The 15,191-nt window shown below is 34.8% G+C and overlaps 5 protein-coding genes across 7 annotated transcripts; 2 read left to right on the plus strand and 3 right to left on the minus strand.

Annotated features, from left to right (window-relative positions):
• Positions 1-4,167: 4,167 nt before the first annotated feature.
• LOC132705884 (serine/threonine-protein phosphatase 6 regulatory ankyrin repeat subunit A-like) lies at positions 4,168-5,374 on the minus strand. The gene has a single exon (XM_060676828.1). It carries the CDS (start codon positions 5,372-5,374, stop codon positions 4,259-4,261), a length of 1,116 nt encoding a protein of 371 aa, XP_060532811.1. The 3' UTR covers positions 4,168-4,258.
• A 64-nt stretch (positions 5,375-5,438) lies between these two features.
• On the plus strand, positions 5,439-10,251 carry LOC132705882 (vacuolar protein sorting-associated protein 53 homolog). Of its 2 annotated transcripts, XM_060676825.1 has the most exons (7): positions 5,558-5,572; positions 5,623-5,727; positions 5,780-6,439; positions 6,498-6,761; positions 6,818-7,226; positions 9,437-9,595; positions 9,649-10,251. In XM_060676825.1, the coding sequence occupies exons 3-7, from the start codon at positions 5,905-5,907 to the stop codon at positions 10,244-10,246; spliced, it is 1,965 nt and encodes a 654-aa protein (XP_060532808.1). In that variant the 5' UTR covers positions 5,558-5,572; positions 5,623-5,727; positions 5,780-5,904; the 3' UTR covers positions 10,247-10,251. The 2 variants fall into 2 exon arrangements, with proteins under 2 accessions (XP_060532807.1, XP_060532808.1); XM_060676824.1 differs by having other exon boundaries at positions 5,439-5,572; positions 5,623-6,439.
• A 19-nt stretch (positions 10,252-10,270) lies between these two features.
• On the minus strand, positions 10,271-12,004 carry LOC132705886 (vacuolar protein sorting-associated protein 29). 2 transcript variants are annotated; one of them, XM_060676831.1, is made up of 5 exons: positions 11,869-12,004; positions 11,612-11,803; positions 11,324-11,559; positions 11,127-11,270; positions 10,271-11,072 (listed from the first exon to the last, which is right to left on the minus strand). In XM_060676831.1, the coding sequence occupies exons 1-4, from the start codon at positions 11,869-11,871 to the stop codon at positions 11,153-11,155; spliced, it is 549 nt and encodes a 182-aa protein (XP_060532814.1). In that variant the 5' UTR covers positions 11,872-12,004; the 3' UTR covers positions 10,271-11,072; positions 11,127-11,152. The 2 variants fall into 2 exon arrangements, with proteins under 2 accessions (XP_060532814.1, XP_060532813.1); XM_060676830.1 differs by having other exon boundaries at positions 10,271-11,270.
• LOC132705883 (cell cycle checkpoint control protein RAD9A-like) lies at positions 11,973-13,636 on the plus strand. The gene is made up of 5 exons (XM_060676827.1): positions 11,973-12,129; positions 12,184-12,437; positions 12,485-12,755; positions 12,805-12,985; positions 13,034-13,636. The coding sequence occupies exons 1-5, from the start codon at positions 12,096-12,098 to the stop codon at positions 13,554-13,556; spliced, it is 1,263 nt and encodes a 420-aa protein (XP_060532810.1). The 5' UTR covers positions 11,973-12,095; the 3' UTR covers positions 13,557-13,636.
• Positions 13,637-13,695: 59 nt separating this feature from the next.
• On the minus strand, positions 13,696-15,050 carry LOC132705885 (thioredoxin-related transmembrane protein 2 homolog). The gene is made up of 3 exons (XM_060676829.1): positions 14,701-15,050; positions 14,466-14,646; positions 13,696-14,414 (listed from the first exon to the last, which is right to left on the minus strand). The coding sequence occupies exons 1-3, from the start codon at positions 14,842-14,844 to the stop codon at positions 13,942-13,944; spliced, it is 798 nt and encodes a 265-aa protein (XP_060532812.1). The 5' UTR covers positions 14,845-15,050; the 3' UTR covers positions 13,696-13,941.
• Positions 15,051-15,191: the final 141 nt, after the last annotated feature.

Raw genomic sequence — 15,191 nt, forward strand, 5'->3', positions numbered from 1 at the left:
CATGAAGTGTGTAAATGCACATTACACTTATTACAAACGTAAATTGTGTGGCTGTGGCACATCTCATCTCATCATGAGGTGACCTTGATTATCGTAACGCACTCCACCTATAGCAGGTGCAAGATTTCCTTGAGTAATTGTTTTATCAGTTTTTAAAAGTCGCAAAGCAATGTAAGATTTAAAATCAAATCAATCACTTCGTCATCAAAAAACATAAAAAATATTTCAAGCGGAGTTTTTCCAGAAAGACTATTTTTTAGCTCCTCACATGATCTAAATTCATCATATACGTGTGGGAGTGTACTCAATCTGACCTTTCTTCCATTTAACAGTAGAAGCAAGCCTGTCGTTTGCAGAAAACATACGTCTTCTGTTGAATTCCAGGGTTTCATCATCTGATAAGTCCCATTCAGGTTCAGTAGTTTATGAAGTTGCAAATATATCAGTTAGTTCCCCAAACTCTTGTAGATTTATATTATCGTTCATATCTTCTTCGTCAGTCAAGGTATCCACGTCGGGTGGAATATAGACCGCGTCAATATGTTCTGTAAATATTTTTTCACGTTATTTTTAGCATAAATATACAAGGAATGAAATGCTACAAATAGATAAGAATACGTAAATCGAAATAATAATTACGACTATCACTGTTATTGTCCTCCTCCATAGCGGCCTCTAATTAATTTTGAGTCAAATACCTCGGAAATGCCATATTTTACGAACTGTACCGTTCACTGCACAAGGCACAGACTAATACTAAAGAATACGCTAATTGTTGGATGTTTATTCTACATGTGCTGACTTGTCTAGACTTGCAATAAACAAAGCTTTGTTTCACAGATAAAACCAGCGGCGCATTCACGCACCAGTAAATATTTTCAAAAAATAAAGCATAATCAATATAGTATTTTCAATGTACGTTTTTCGCGATGAAATCTACACGCTATAGACTTAACAAAAATGGCAATACAATTCCAAAATATTTTTTTTTTACTACTTTGAATTTACTTGAAAATGAAAATGAAAAATTTATGTACCGCTTTTGTTAACTTTTGAAGTCATATAAGATCTTTCCTTTACACATAAATTAGCGATTTCTACGGTTTTATGTCATTTAGTAGTTATAATAAATAATAAAAAGTATTTCCTGGGACAAAATGGGTTAATGCGAGAGAGTTATAAATATTTATTGAAGTGTAAAACTCAGTCGTCTTAGCACTATTGCATAGACGATTGTCGTGGATTCCGAGAGTGGGCGGGTAGGCGAACGTGTAGTTGGCCTATAACTATTAGAATTATAGTTACTTCCGTTCCTGACTTTGGAGGTCTTGATGGACTCTAGCCTACGCGGGATACATTGGAAACTATTTAAAAGTTATCTTGCGGAAAGAACGCAGTAAACAAAAATTAATAATACCAGTTTAAGAAAAATATATTTCCTATGGCGTCCCCATGGATCCGTTTACGGCCAATATAATAACATATAACAGCAGCTTTCTTCGTTTTGCGGACAACCAAGTTAACCTATACGAAGATGATTTTTAAAATCCAAGTGGAAAATGACTTCGGTAAACACATGAGTTAGTTTCAACTGTGAATGAAGAAAAAACAGTTCCTATGCCATTTTCGTGCAATGCACGAGGTTTGCCAAATTTTAACATTTTAGATATATGAACACCAAATGTTAACACGATTATGCATTGCTGCAGTCACATTAAGTAGATTAGACATATATTAATTTATAAATTGTGTATAAAAATGACTGCAAACATCTGCAAATGTGATCCCGGATTTTTGGGGAAAATTGTCATTGGTTTATTTTATCGATCAACTTTGAATGTGATGTATTATATTTAATTTATAATTATCATTGTCTACTAGGTAAGCCTATTCTTATTATATGATTTCCTGCAGTTGGCAAACAGAAACCCCCACAGAAATACGTGCTCTGGGCAAAATAATGTCTGAAAGAGTAATTTTAAAAGTAAATGAACTTGCGTTACGAAAACACTAAAAAATAAAAAATCACACGCAGTTAAAATAAAGGCAGCGGACTGTCAAATGTGGAGTCAGTGCGTTTGATTACAAATAAGTGTGTATAATAAATAGTTAATTTTTTAAAATAATAAATATTACAATTTATCTATTTTATTATTCCAATTCAACATATTTTTTATTCAAAGAAACTACCTCTAATAACGTCACTGTCATATTACTTTTATTCACCAAACTGGTCTGTCTACCGTATGTAAATTAGAGTGTGACCTTAATTTAGTACCGATTTCAGATGTAGGTCTTAAAAACCGAAATACTAAATTTAATTATCATTGCATCTTTCTCATATAATCTTTTAAGTTATCTACCCTGTTCAATGCTCCCTGTCATTGGAAATTTACATTTTATTACTAACTCCCATTAAACTGGATAATTTTGATGACCCTTCCTGGATAGACTGTTACGCGTACTTAGGCTTCGTGGCAATGTTTCGCCAAACATACGAGCCCTAACAAGTAATTGTTCGGACGATGTACGAAATAACAATAACACATATTTATACTTATTTTAAATTGTTTTTTTTTGCCTTTTCGATTGAAAAATGATATCAAGCACTTATTTTTATACCAAAAAGTGTTATCGTAATGAATTATTCTTTTATTTCACATAAATTACATAACAAAATATCAAAAACATACCGAATTTGCTGACAAATAAATATGCGGACGCATTTAAATCTTTTACTTTAAATCGAACATTAATAAGAAGTAACATCATCTATCGCGGCAATAACAGCTTTTATGCGTTTTGGCATGGAATCTACCAAAGTCTTGCAATATTCCGGGGTGAAAGTGTTCCAAATTTCGGTGATTTTTGGCTTTAATACTGGAACTGTACGCTAAGGATTGTTACGCAAAATCTTTTTCATCCGATGCGATAAAGTTTCAATAATATTCAAGTCGGGGCTACTTGATGGCCACGATAAAACTTTCATATTATGGTCCCCAAATCACTTTTTTGTTGTTTTCGCAGTATGGCAGGACTTGCAATATAAAATTTTCATTTCCAAAAGTTCGTTCTATTGGTGGAATCAAACTTCTTGATTATATTTGTTGGTATTTTTCTGCCTTTACAGTACCATCAATGAACTTGTAGTTGCCAACCCCTTTACCACTCATACACCCCTGTATCATAACACCCTGGGGAGATTTTACCGTGCGCTTTAGACAATCTTTGTGAAAGGCTTCTGATTTTGTACGAATCACCCTTTTTGCGAAAATCACCTACACACACATCAAATTTTGATTCGTCGCTGAAGATAAGGTTACTCCACGTTTCCGTTGTCCAGGATATTTTAAATTTTGCCCAATTCAAACGTTTTTTCTTCTGAATAGACGTTAATAATGGTTTTTCCGTTGCCTTTAACAAAAGTAGATCATAGAATATTAATAATTTTTATATTGAAACAGGAAAAATTGTAAACTTACCTTATAAAAACTCAAACCAGACTTATGCATCCATTGTCTACAACATTCCCGGAGACATTTAAGTTTGCCTCGTGATTCCATTGGGCTTGAATTTGTCGTAAGACGCTTCGTCTGCTAGTTTTACAAATTTTTACCAGAATATGACGATCTCTTTCAGTGATTTTACGGGGTCGGCCTGAACTTTTACCACGAACGCTAACACTAGCTGTCTTTCCATACTTTTTTATAATATCCCCGACTGTTGATTTTGCAATACTCAAGTCATTTCAAATTTTTTGCATTGATTTACCTCTGCACTACTGAGATATAATTTCTCACACTTTTTTGTTTGTTGCAACACCACGCGTCATTTTCTTATCAACTCTTATACAAACTTGAAAGAGACAACCGGAACTGACATCTCACTTATCTAAGCACACTACATTTTACCATCAATGCATGGGGAGCATTGATTTCTTAGTCAATAAACATTCGCGTCCGGATATTTATTTGTCAGCAAATTTGGTATGTTTCGTTATTTTGCTACGTAATTCATGCGAAATAAAAAATAATTCATTACGATAGCACTTTCTGTGCTATCGTTATGAATTATCATTTAGTTGTTAGGGCTCGTACTACTGGCTTCTTGAGAGCGCCGTCTGTCAGTTCGAGGCCACAGCCTGTCAAGGTTGTTTAAAAAAAAATGTTACCTGAGATTTATTTATTTTTATCAAAATCAACAATGTGTCAAAGTTTTTGTAACATTATAGAAAAAAGTGCGATACTGTGCAAAGAAATTAGGCTCTAAGATAGTGGGAAGCTTGTCGTCCGTAATTATCTTTTAAAGTATCATTAGCATCATGCTCAATGAGAAACTTATAAACAGCTTTAAGATTTTTCCTAGCAGCGCAGTGTAACGCACTCCATCCGTTTCGATTTACAGAGTTAATATCAAATTGTAGTTCGTTTAACACATACTGCACTAGGGCGACATTGTCGACTGTAGCTGCCAAGTGCAAGAGATTAAAATCGCTGTTGTTTCTGCAAGTGATATCGGCGCCTTGTTGGATTAAAAAACGACACATGTCCAAGTTCTGACCTAGCAAAGCTAGATGCAGTGGAGTATTTCCAGAAACATCTTTTGCTCTAAGCAAATCATTAGTGTAATTCAAAAGTTTTTCTACCACTTCCAAATTTCCGTGTAAGACAGCTATGTGAAATGCGGTACAACCATTTTTGGTCTTTATGTTGTAATCCGCTGAAGAGAGCAGCAATTTCTTGACTATTTCTACATTTCCTACCCTTGCTGCTAGGTGTAGGGCCGTCCATCCATCTTTATTTTGGCAATTAATTAAAGTCTTATGACCTTTTAATAAAAGATAGCATAGAAATCTAAACTGTTCATCATCTTTGGTTACTTTTGCACACGCAAGCATTAACGGTGTCCAATCTCCTCCCTTAATGGCGTTCAAATCTGCACCCATCGTAATAAGAAGAGTGCAAATATCATAGTGCGAACTCTGCAATGCTTCATGCAAAGGAGTTTTGTTCAGCTTGTTCCTGCAGTTGACAATTATAGGCGGGCACTCACACAAAAGGTACTGGACAATGGGTTTATGTCCTTGCTTGGCTGCTATATGCAAGAGTGTATCCCCAGTTGTTTCGTGACAAATATTACTCCAGTGAAAATCAATCTCATTCTCCAAAATAACTTTTAAGCTATCGATACAGCCTTGATTAATTTCCTTTAATATTCTGTTAATTTCTTTACTAGGGAGTACGTATGGATCCTTCTTGGGGTCTCTTAGTAAGGCTGTTCTGTTCCAGTTCGTTTCCATATTTCGCAGGTAAATGAAAAATGACAGAATACTTCTTACTTCTGAACTACTATGAACATTTGAACTACTGAACATTCATTCCACTTTTAAACTATGACAATAATTTCAATATTTGGAAGTGTATAGAGGAAGTGTAAACTTCGCAGCAAATACAAATATACACATTTATCAATAATAATGGAAAACAATGCTTTGGGCGAAGATAGGTTGAATGAAGATAACACGGAATTCTTCATAAATTTTTCTACCGAAGTGCAAAAGGCCATAGACGAGGTAAATAATAATACAACCATACAAACTATGTACGAGGGCGCTTGATTTAGGTTTTACCTGGTAGAGATTCGTTAGACGAGCCAGATTTCAACAGTATAGACTACATCAACTCGCTATTTCCAACTGAACAGTCTTTATCAAACATCGACGAAGTGGTAATAAAAATGGAAAATCGGATTCACACTATTGATAATGAAATATCAACAGTTATCCGTAGTCAAATAGAAGCCAGCGAAGATGGCAGGCAAGCATTAGATGAATCTCAAAAAATTATTAAACAGTTATTTGTACACATAAAAGATATTAAAGAACGTGCAGAAAAATCTGAAGAAATGGTACGTGAAATAACCAGGGATATCAAGCAGTTGGACTGTGCTAAACGTAATCTTACTCTAGCCATAACCACGTTAAATCATTTACATATGCTAGTGGGAGGTGTAGATACCCTGAAATCTTTAACACAGAAAAGGTTGTATGGAGAAATAGCTTTACCGTTGCAAGCTATAAGTGAGGTTATGACCCACTTTGAAAACTACTCTGATATACCCCAAATTAAAAGTTTGAGTAGCCAAGTGAACTCCATTCGTTCGGAATTGGCACACCAAATTACTCACGATTTTAAGGAAGCATTTTTAGGTAGCAATTCAAAGAGCATGATTCCAAACAAGCAGCTAGCCCAAGCTTGTCTCGTGGTCTCCATTTTGGATCCAAAAGTAAAACATGACCTCTTGAAATGGTTTGTAAACTTACAACTTCAGGAATACAACCATCTGTTCCAAGAAACTGAAGACACCGCCTGGTTGGACAAAATGGACAAGCGATACGCATGGATTAAAAGGCACTTGTTAGAATTCGAAGAGAGGTTGGGTGGGTACTTGAATTATTTTGTTGCGGGATTACGAGGAGTGCCGGTTTTGTTTCGTAGGCAACATGTTCCCTGAAAATTGGGAAGTCTCTGAACGCATAGCAGTGCAATTTTGCCATGATACAAGGGAAGAACTTTCGAGGCTCATGGCGAAAAGGAAAAGCGAAATTGACGTTAAATTGTTACTCTACGCGATTCAGAAGACTTCCGCTTTTGAGACGTTGCTGTCAAAGAGATTTAGAGGTGTCACTATAGAAGATAGTTCGAGTCCCAGCCAGCGCACAGAAGGAGATTTGAATACTTCCAAGTTTCATGGTCTAATAGGTAAGATCCATAAAGTGAGTTTGTTGTGCTCTACAGCAAGAACCCACTGATTCCAGGTAGATGTTTTATTCCTCATCTTGAGATTTATATAGAGTCAATCGATAGGAACCTTGCTGACCTTATCGATCGTTTTATACAGGACGAGAAGCAAACAAAGCCAACTGAAGCGACTGAAACGCAAGCGGCAATCTTATCCTCTTGTCCCGACCTGTTTGTTTTCTATAAGAAAAGCATGATTCAATGTTGCCAGCTTGACAGGGGACAATCAATGTTGAGTTTGACGGCGGTGTTTCAGAAATATCTGCACGAGTATGCTGAAAAGTTGCTGACGAATAACCTGCCCAAATTCGAAACACAAACGTTGGGCAGTTCAGTGCAAAGTTTCACAAAGGATTTGCAAAAAATGAGCACCACAGGCTTGATACAGAACTTTTCGTCATTACTAAAGGAGGGCGAAACAACACGGTAGATTTTATTTGAAATGTTAGACATTATATTTAAAATCATGAAAAGAGATCCCCAAAAATTGAAATTAATATACAGGGTAGTCTAAAAAATTAAAATTAACATTTATGCATAATCACAGAAAATTTAGTAGGTCCATAAACAAAGCAAAAATATTCTGACGCATATAGAAATGTGGACGCAATCCCGGCCAAAAATTTAGCGGGAATAATTCAAATAAAAAAATTGCTAAAATTCTTTTTCATTTTAATATTTCAATTTGACTTGAAAAATAATTGTTAGAAAATTCTAAAGTTTTCCTTTCTGAAAATATTTTAATTATTATTTAAACTTATGGAAAATTTAAGTACAAAACATTTATTATCACCTGTTGGATCGAGTCTTTTCCTTTACGTTTTTTTATTGAAGGACCACGTGATTGTCAGGAATTAAAAACTTTTCCCAAGTTAAGGACAACTAACACGTTTATTTACGTTTAGCACCGCCACCACGGGAGAATAAATTCGCGGATAAACGCCTACTTGACGCCAATTGTACACACAGCGTTGCCACTTCCCTTACCGAAAAACGATACAAAACTTAATATTACTCAATTAAAAAAAAAACATTTTCAGCAGCAGCGCAAATTACCACAGGATTTTTTAATTTAACCGTTCTTGGGATTCCTTGACTAAAAATATTAATGTAGTTTGCAAGCCGGAAATGTTAAAAACCATACTTTCGTTGAAAAATTCTGTATGTATATTAATATAAAATTGCCTGTTTCTAGGCAATATAGAAACGGTTATCTCAGGAAAAATTATTGACAAACGCATATTTTTAACGTAAATCCGAATGACATAACACTACTTAAAAGAAATGTCAATTTCGAAATGACATTTCTGAAAATAGCCAGAATAAACCTGCAACTCGGGTATAATGGTCACGTAGAGTTCTCCAAACGATAGACCGTTTTTATAACCTTTTACGGTTTTGACTTCGGAATGAGTTTAAGATCCGCCTGTTGTAAAGTGGACGGGACCATTCTTTTCAGCACGTCTACCACAAGCCAGGGCCGTATTTCAGATGTTAGCCGACAAGAACTGTGCCGTGCGGACTGATGTATTTTAAGAGCAGTAGGTTGATCTCCTATATTCAAAACACATTAGAAAACTTAGACTGAATTCCAATTTAAGGGTTTAACCAAAGAGTGTAAGATAGAGGGGAAGGCTCCCATTAGTGGCAATGTTAAAAATTTACACGAGTTTCAAAGCCTCTAGTGATTGTGTCCAGTCATGAAAACGGAAAACGCGCGGGACGTACGGTTCAATTCAATTTAAAGATTGAAAGGTAAACTGTGACAAAAAAAATGTTGAAATAGTTTTAATTTTTTTTTATAAAAAATATAAATAAAATGCTGTTATCCATTACAAGTTACTGTAGTATTTTCAGTGTGACGCATTACTTTAAACGGCCATGACAGTACTTTAGCACTTGGACACAAATAATAGATGGCATTCGTAACATTATACGCGACCTTCCCCCCTATCTTATACTCTTTGGATTTAACATAACGACTCTAAAATATTTCCCTAGGAAACCAATACAAAATCTTATGTAGGTAATTGATTTATAATAGATGTTTTCCCGGTTTGCTTTATTTATAATAAACATTTTAAAGAAAGAATAGATTTTTCACTACATGGACTAATAATAATCGAGGAATTTTACCGATGAAACTCTACACAAATCCGTCAGCTTTCAGCATTTCTATGAACGAACTCTTGGAGTACGGCTGCAGAATTGCGACTCCATTTATTGAGAGTTAGAAAGGGAAACCCAAGCGAGGTAGGATTGCGATTAAAATATAATAAATAAAAATTTACCGGATTATGTCGTAAAAACGGCATATCTTTTGGAGAACTCTAACCAGGTAATGATGTACTAATGGCGTTTACCTGATATTTTCCGGTTGGCATTTCTTTCTTTGGCCAAGGCGTTCCATAAATTAGCTTCGATGCGAAGTTAATAATACTGATAAACATGTAGGTAATAAAGCTTTTTGTTCAAGTCATTGTTACCTTAGTCGTTAAGATGCCAGACCATTTATTAGACAGTTACTTGATAGGATAAATTAAAATTAATAATTTAAATCTTAGGAGTGTGTAGAACTCAAAATAAACTTCACTATTCTATCAAATGAAATTTTAGCATTTAACCATTACTCATAGATTTACCAGAGACGAGCAGACGAAGATATGTTGTATCCTAACGACAGCCGAGTATTGCTTAGAAACCACGCAACAGTTGCAGGACAAGCTCAAAGAAAAGATCGAGCCGAATCTAGCGGACCAGATAGATTTATCGAAGGAGCAAGATCACTTTCACAAGTTCTGCTACCACTTCCTAAAGTTTTGTTTTTTTTTAGTAACTTCCATTTTAGGGTTATATCGAATTGTATCCAGTTGCTGGTACAAGACCTTGAAAACGCTTGCGAACCCTCTCTGACGGCTATGAGTAGGATTCAGTGGCAGAACATAGACGCGGTCGGTGATCAGAGCCCCTACATCACGTCTATAACCACCCATTTAAAAACGACGGTGCCCGTGGTCAGAGACAACTTGGCCCATTCGCGGAAATACTATACCCAGTTTTGTATCAAGTTCGCAAATAGTTTTATACCAAAGTTCATACAAATTATCTACAAGTGTAAACCAATCAATACGGAAGGGGCAGAGCAATTGCTTTTAGACACTCATATGTTGAAGACGGTTTTGTTGAACCTGCCCTCAATAGCTTCCGCGATTAATCGTCAAGCGCCAGCGGCGTACGCAAAAGTTGTTACCAAAGGCATGACGAAGGCGGAGATGATTTTGAAGGTCGTGATGACGCCCATCGATCCGCCCAAAAATTTCGCGGACCAGTGCCGGGTGTTGTTGCCAGAGTGTCAGTTGACGGAGTTTTGTAAAATTTTAGAAATGAAGAGCGTCAAGAGGCAAGAACAGGCCGTTTTAATAGACGCTTTTAAAAATAAAAAATAAGGTGTTCAGTGCGGAAGGAGGCAATATTCTATAATTTATTTTTGATAAACGGCCCAGGTTATTTGACGGGTTAGTTTTGTGGAGTTTAATTCTCTTGCATATTTTTGAAAAAGTCAAGAAAACGCATTATTTAGTAACGTCATAAGAGAATAAGGTCAAACAGTTGGCACCAAGGGATAAGGCTTTTCTAAATTCTATAATATGGTGAATTATGTAAGGCTTTCGTCTATGAAGATCATTTTAATTATCTCTTAATTATTCTAAGATAATTACTGGCAGTTTTGTTTTCATCACACAATATTAGTTTTAAAATTTTGGGAACCCCCTATACATGTTAACAAGATTTTTTTACGAACTATTGAGGTCATTGTCAATTTAACCTATGACTATTGCTTTGTTATGCGACCTTAACTCATATCAAGATTGTGAGAATAATAATTATAATTTGGGCTTTTTTTATGGGGGTACATGGGGCACGGATTTTTTTTAGTAGGTCAAATTAAAAATCTAATTTATCTAAATTTGGAGACTGCTTTAAAGTTTATGTACCTACTTCGGGCTAAGTACATTGGCAAGGGTTCACATTTTATTTCAAGGATATCAAATATATAAGAATTAGCTGCCCCAAAAAACTTACTTGCAATCAATTTTTTCCACTATCAAATAGTCTGTTGTATATTTCTAAAAAATATGTTAATACTTGAATTATATTTGGTTCAAATTTGTTTTAATATTGTTTTATTTTATTAATTTTTGAACCTGTCAAAACATTCTTTAAAAAAATTATAAAATGCAATGGTATCATGCTAACATTTCGGTCCTAAATCTGTAAATAATTCCCATATATTTTGCAAGCCATTAGTGATAATAAATCATTTACCCAAGAAAGTGGGTATTCCTTATGCATTAATTCTTTTTATATTCAATTCTTTCAACTTTCACATCATCACCAACCAGCTGATACACATAAGTGACCACCGTTGTGTTTTGGATGTCCATCAACACGAATGATGGAGTTATAAACCTGTAAAAACCAGACTTCGCCTTTATAACTCTATAATATAACAAGTAACTCACGTATCTAAAGCATTATAGGATCCGGTAGCAGATCCAGGGTTGATGTAGAATTTGTTTTCATGTTCATATGCCTCGAATTTGTGGGTATGTCCGGAAATCAAAATATCTACATCCAGCTGCCTTTGAATTAGCGCTAAAGATTCCGGGTCACCCCAAGGAACCACCTGGTGTCCATGGCACAATCCTATACGAAACTGTCCCACTGTTACCACTTTTTGTTCTGGATAGTTTAAATTCTAAAAATAAATGGTCAGCCCCGTATGCCTAGAGTGATTTACGAGAACAAACGTCGTCAAAATCTCCCCTGACGACGTGGACATCAGAAGCTAGAGTCTTTAAATAATCATACGATTCTTTCGTACAGAGATTGCCGGTACACAATATGTGCTGAATCCTGCCTGGCACCAAAAGTTTCTTAAACTTAGCCGGCAAATTGCTACATCTATGTGGAATGTGAAGATCGCCCAACACAAGTACTAACTAAAAACCAAATTAAATGCGTAAAGGACATTTTCACTATTTACGTTAGTAAAACTGCAAATTACCATCTTATAGTATTAGTATGAATAAATAATTAACTATTAATAAACTTATAAACAATTTGTAAAGGCGTTTTAACAAAAACTTTGGCCATAATTATTCTTCTTTCTATACCATAGGCAATGCACCAGTGGGTGTAACGTCCTCAAATTGAAGAAAATGAAGTTGAAAATGAAGCTAACCTATATAAACAGTATTTTATAAGCAATTTCCAGTGTTATGAATATTCGACATGAATACCATAATACCTGCAATGAATGCTAAAAGTAAGCACTACCACAAATAATGTCACAGTTGATCTGACGTATGTCATATTTTAGTATTGGGGAGACAAATTCAAGCTTTGGCTAGAATTGGTGACGAACTTTTTATAGAGGCTAGACCAGAAAAACTGACATTTATCACATATAATCAATGCAAAACGATATGCGGTCAGTTCGATCTTTTGGAAAGTTTCTTCTCCCAATATGACATAAATCTAGAAAACCCTAAAGATCAGGACACATCTGTTTTATGTAAAATTCACATGAAAACTCTGCTACCAGTTTTCAAAGGAACGAATTATGAAAAGAAGGTATGACTTTATCCTTTAAGACAATGTTTTAATCATTACTTTCTTAGTTGGACTACATGAAAATGGAATATGTTAATAATAGTGATCTTATGGTTTTCAAAATGAAATATAAGTGTGATGATATTGTATTGGTACATAAGCTCACCCTTATGGAACCCGAGATTTTTCAGCTTAAAAAGAAAACAGATAGCAGCAACAATAGTGTCTGCGCACCGAGTAGTTTTTATAATCAACTTTTGGCTATGTTCAGTAGCTCTGATGATGATATAACATTAGAAGTTAATAAAAACAAGGTCATTGTTAGAAACTATTGCTTAGGTACTTTGACTCATTTTCTGGTGTTTTTGCTAAAAAGTGCCTATTTTAGGAGCACCAGTTAAGCCCAAATCAGTTAGAAGTCAGATTAATCTAAATGGTTCAGAATTTTCACTGTTTAAAATACAAACTGAAACGACTGTCAACTTTTCTTTAAAACCCTTTCGTAGTGCTGTCCAATTTGCAGATGCGTTTAATTTAAATCTAGGAATTAATTTCGATAGAGGCGGCAGGTAAATATCTGTAAAAGGGGGGGAATTTGCATGATGAAGTATTTTCAGGCCATTAACAATCTTCATCACAAATCCAACATTCCAAATGGAATTTGTAGTGTCCACCCTTGATCCTACTACTGAAGCACAGTCAACAATGACAACAAGCTCATTAGCTACCAAAATAACCCAGGTCAGTACAAATGGTTTGCATAATATCACATGTGAGGACTTGGAAGCAATCGCTAATGAGGATTGGGAAGAGTTCAATATGGAATTGGAGAGTAACAAAAAAACCAATCCAAATTCATGCAAGTCAAGCGAATTTTCTGATTTGTTAAAGGAAGTTAGTAAAAAGGTTGACAACTTCAGTGATTCAAATTTATCAGAAAATAAAAAAATGAAGACAAATAAAAAAATTAATATTTTAAATAGTGCAGTGATAAATAGTGTGAACTTGGACATTGTACCCAGAAGTCCGGAATCTCCGAGAACTAAAAGAGCTAGATTATTGTTTAAAAGGTCTTATGATCCCACATTTCATCCAAATATGTTTGATGATGTTTTAGTGGGAAACAGTGACTCAGAATAAAAATATTGTGATAAAGAATAAAAAAGATCAAAGCAGTCCCCAGTCATATATTATGAACCAGGGTAACAAACAAGCATAATATTTATAGTTTTATTTATTTTGTAATTTTTTGGACATATTTATTAAAGCAATAAAAACAGTTCCCATATGTTTTTGTTTATTTTACAACTTTTCACAGCTCATAACTAAAGAAAACAATTTACATAGAACTTAGTAAATAAATATTCTGCTGAACACATAGAATGGCTAATATATCTTTTTGTTTCAGAATCACATGCTTATTTCCATTTAGCATCAATCCTTTCATGAAGGTTGATAATTACGAACTGAATAGCTGTTAAGAAAGCATTTTCAAAAAAATATGTGCTATCTTTAATTACAGGAATCAATTGCTTTTTTTGTTAGTGTTGCCGTCTTTTAAGTCCCTTTTTGCTTTCTCATAAAAATTGTTCAAACCAAAAGCCACTTTCATATTCTCCTCAGAAAATATAAACTTTGTCAGTTTTCCCTTGCTATCAAAAGTTGGTCTTCTTATCACCTCTTTACCATTTTCAAAAAGTATAACTGTTGGCAGCTGCTGGCTCATGCTACTGTCGCTGACACGATACTTTTTGCCAGCTTCGAGATATCTCCCAATGTCAATTTTACCAAATTTCAAGTTATCTAGGCTATAATCCATACTCAGCTTGGAAAATACAGGGGCGAAATTTACGCAAACAGGATTCCATGCCGTGTAGAATGCAACAAGCCAAATAGTTTTGTCTTTTGCTATCTCTTCAGTCAGACTTTGTTCACCTCTGAAGTATAAAACATTTGTCGGCCCCGAATAGGTCGGTTCAGGAACGAGAAGCGCTCCCACTAAAAATCGTTGCTTAATTCTATTTTACTTTCTATTAGGCATCGAATTACATATAAATACAATTCCATAAATGATGCCCATCAGGTAATCAGCATTGAACCACAGAATGAGGTTAGCCAATTTTATGTATATAAAACTGGAAGACAAGTAGCTTATCATGGTCACACTGCCAGATTTTCTCGTTCGAATCATCACGACTATGAGCAAAAAGAACAAAATTTCCGTTTCTCGCTAAAAATTTTTAATAAATAATTGAAATATAAACAACATAACCTTAAAACATACCCCATCGAATTCGCAGGTATCAGAATTAAAAAGATAATTACATATACCTGGAGTTCGTTTCAGCGTTATATAAGATAAGCTGAGAATAATATTAACTAAATAATAAGGCTTCAAAAGCTGTAAGGCGTCGGCCTTAAAAGACATATTAAATACGCGTCAATTTGACAGCTAAGGTGTTTATTTGATCACGGAATAGTTCTGCCATATACACACCACAGGGAGTTGTAGTCCATGTTTAATTGTTTAACACGTATTTTATCAATATTTGTGAGAGACCACTATTTTTTCAATAATGTTTTCGCAAAATTAATCTTTAATCGAAAAACTTGGAAAATACTTTTCTTCAAAACAATTTTTAGATATGCTTTCAAATGAATAATTCGGCGCGGGATCACTTGTCTGTTGATTGGTCATCACCAGCCAATGCATGTTACGAATGGAATGGCAGTAACTTTTCATTGGTAAACGGAAAGCTTAATTCAATCCTAAAA

The sequence above is a fragment of the Cylas formicarius genome, unplaced genomic scaffold (genome assembly GCF_029955315.1).
Source record: "Cylas formicarius isolate icCylForm1 unplaced genomic scaffold, icCylForm1.1 PGA_scaffold_8__14_contigs__length_24414737, whole genome shotgun sequence".
Classification (NCBI taxonomy): domain Eukaryota; kingdom Metazoa; phylum Arthropoda; class Insecta; order Coleoptera; family Brentidae; genus Cylas; species Cylas formicarius.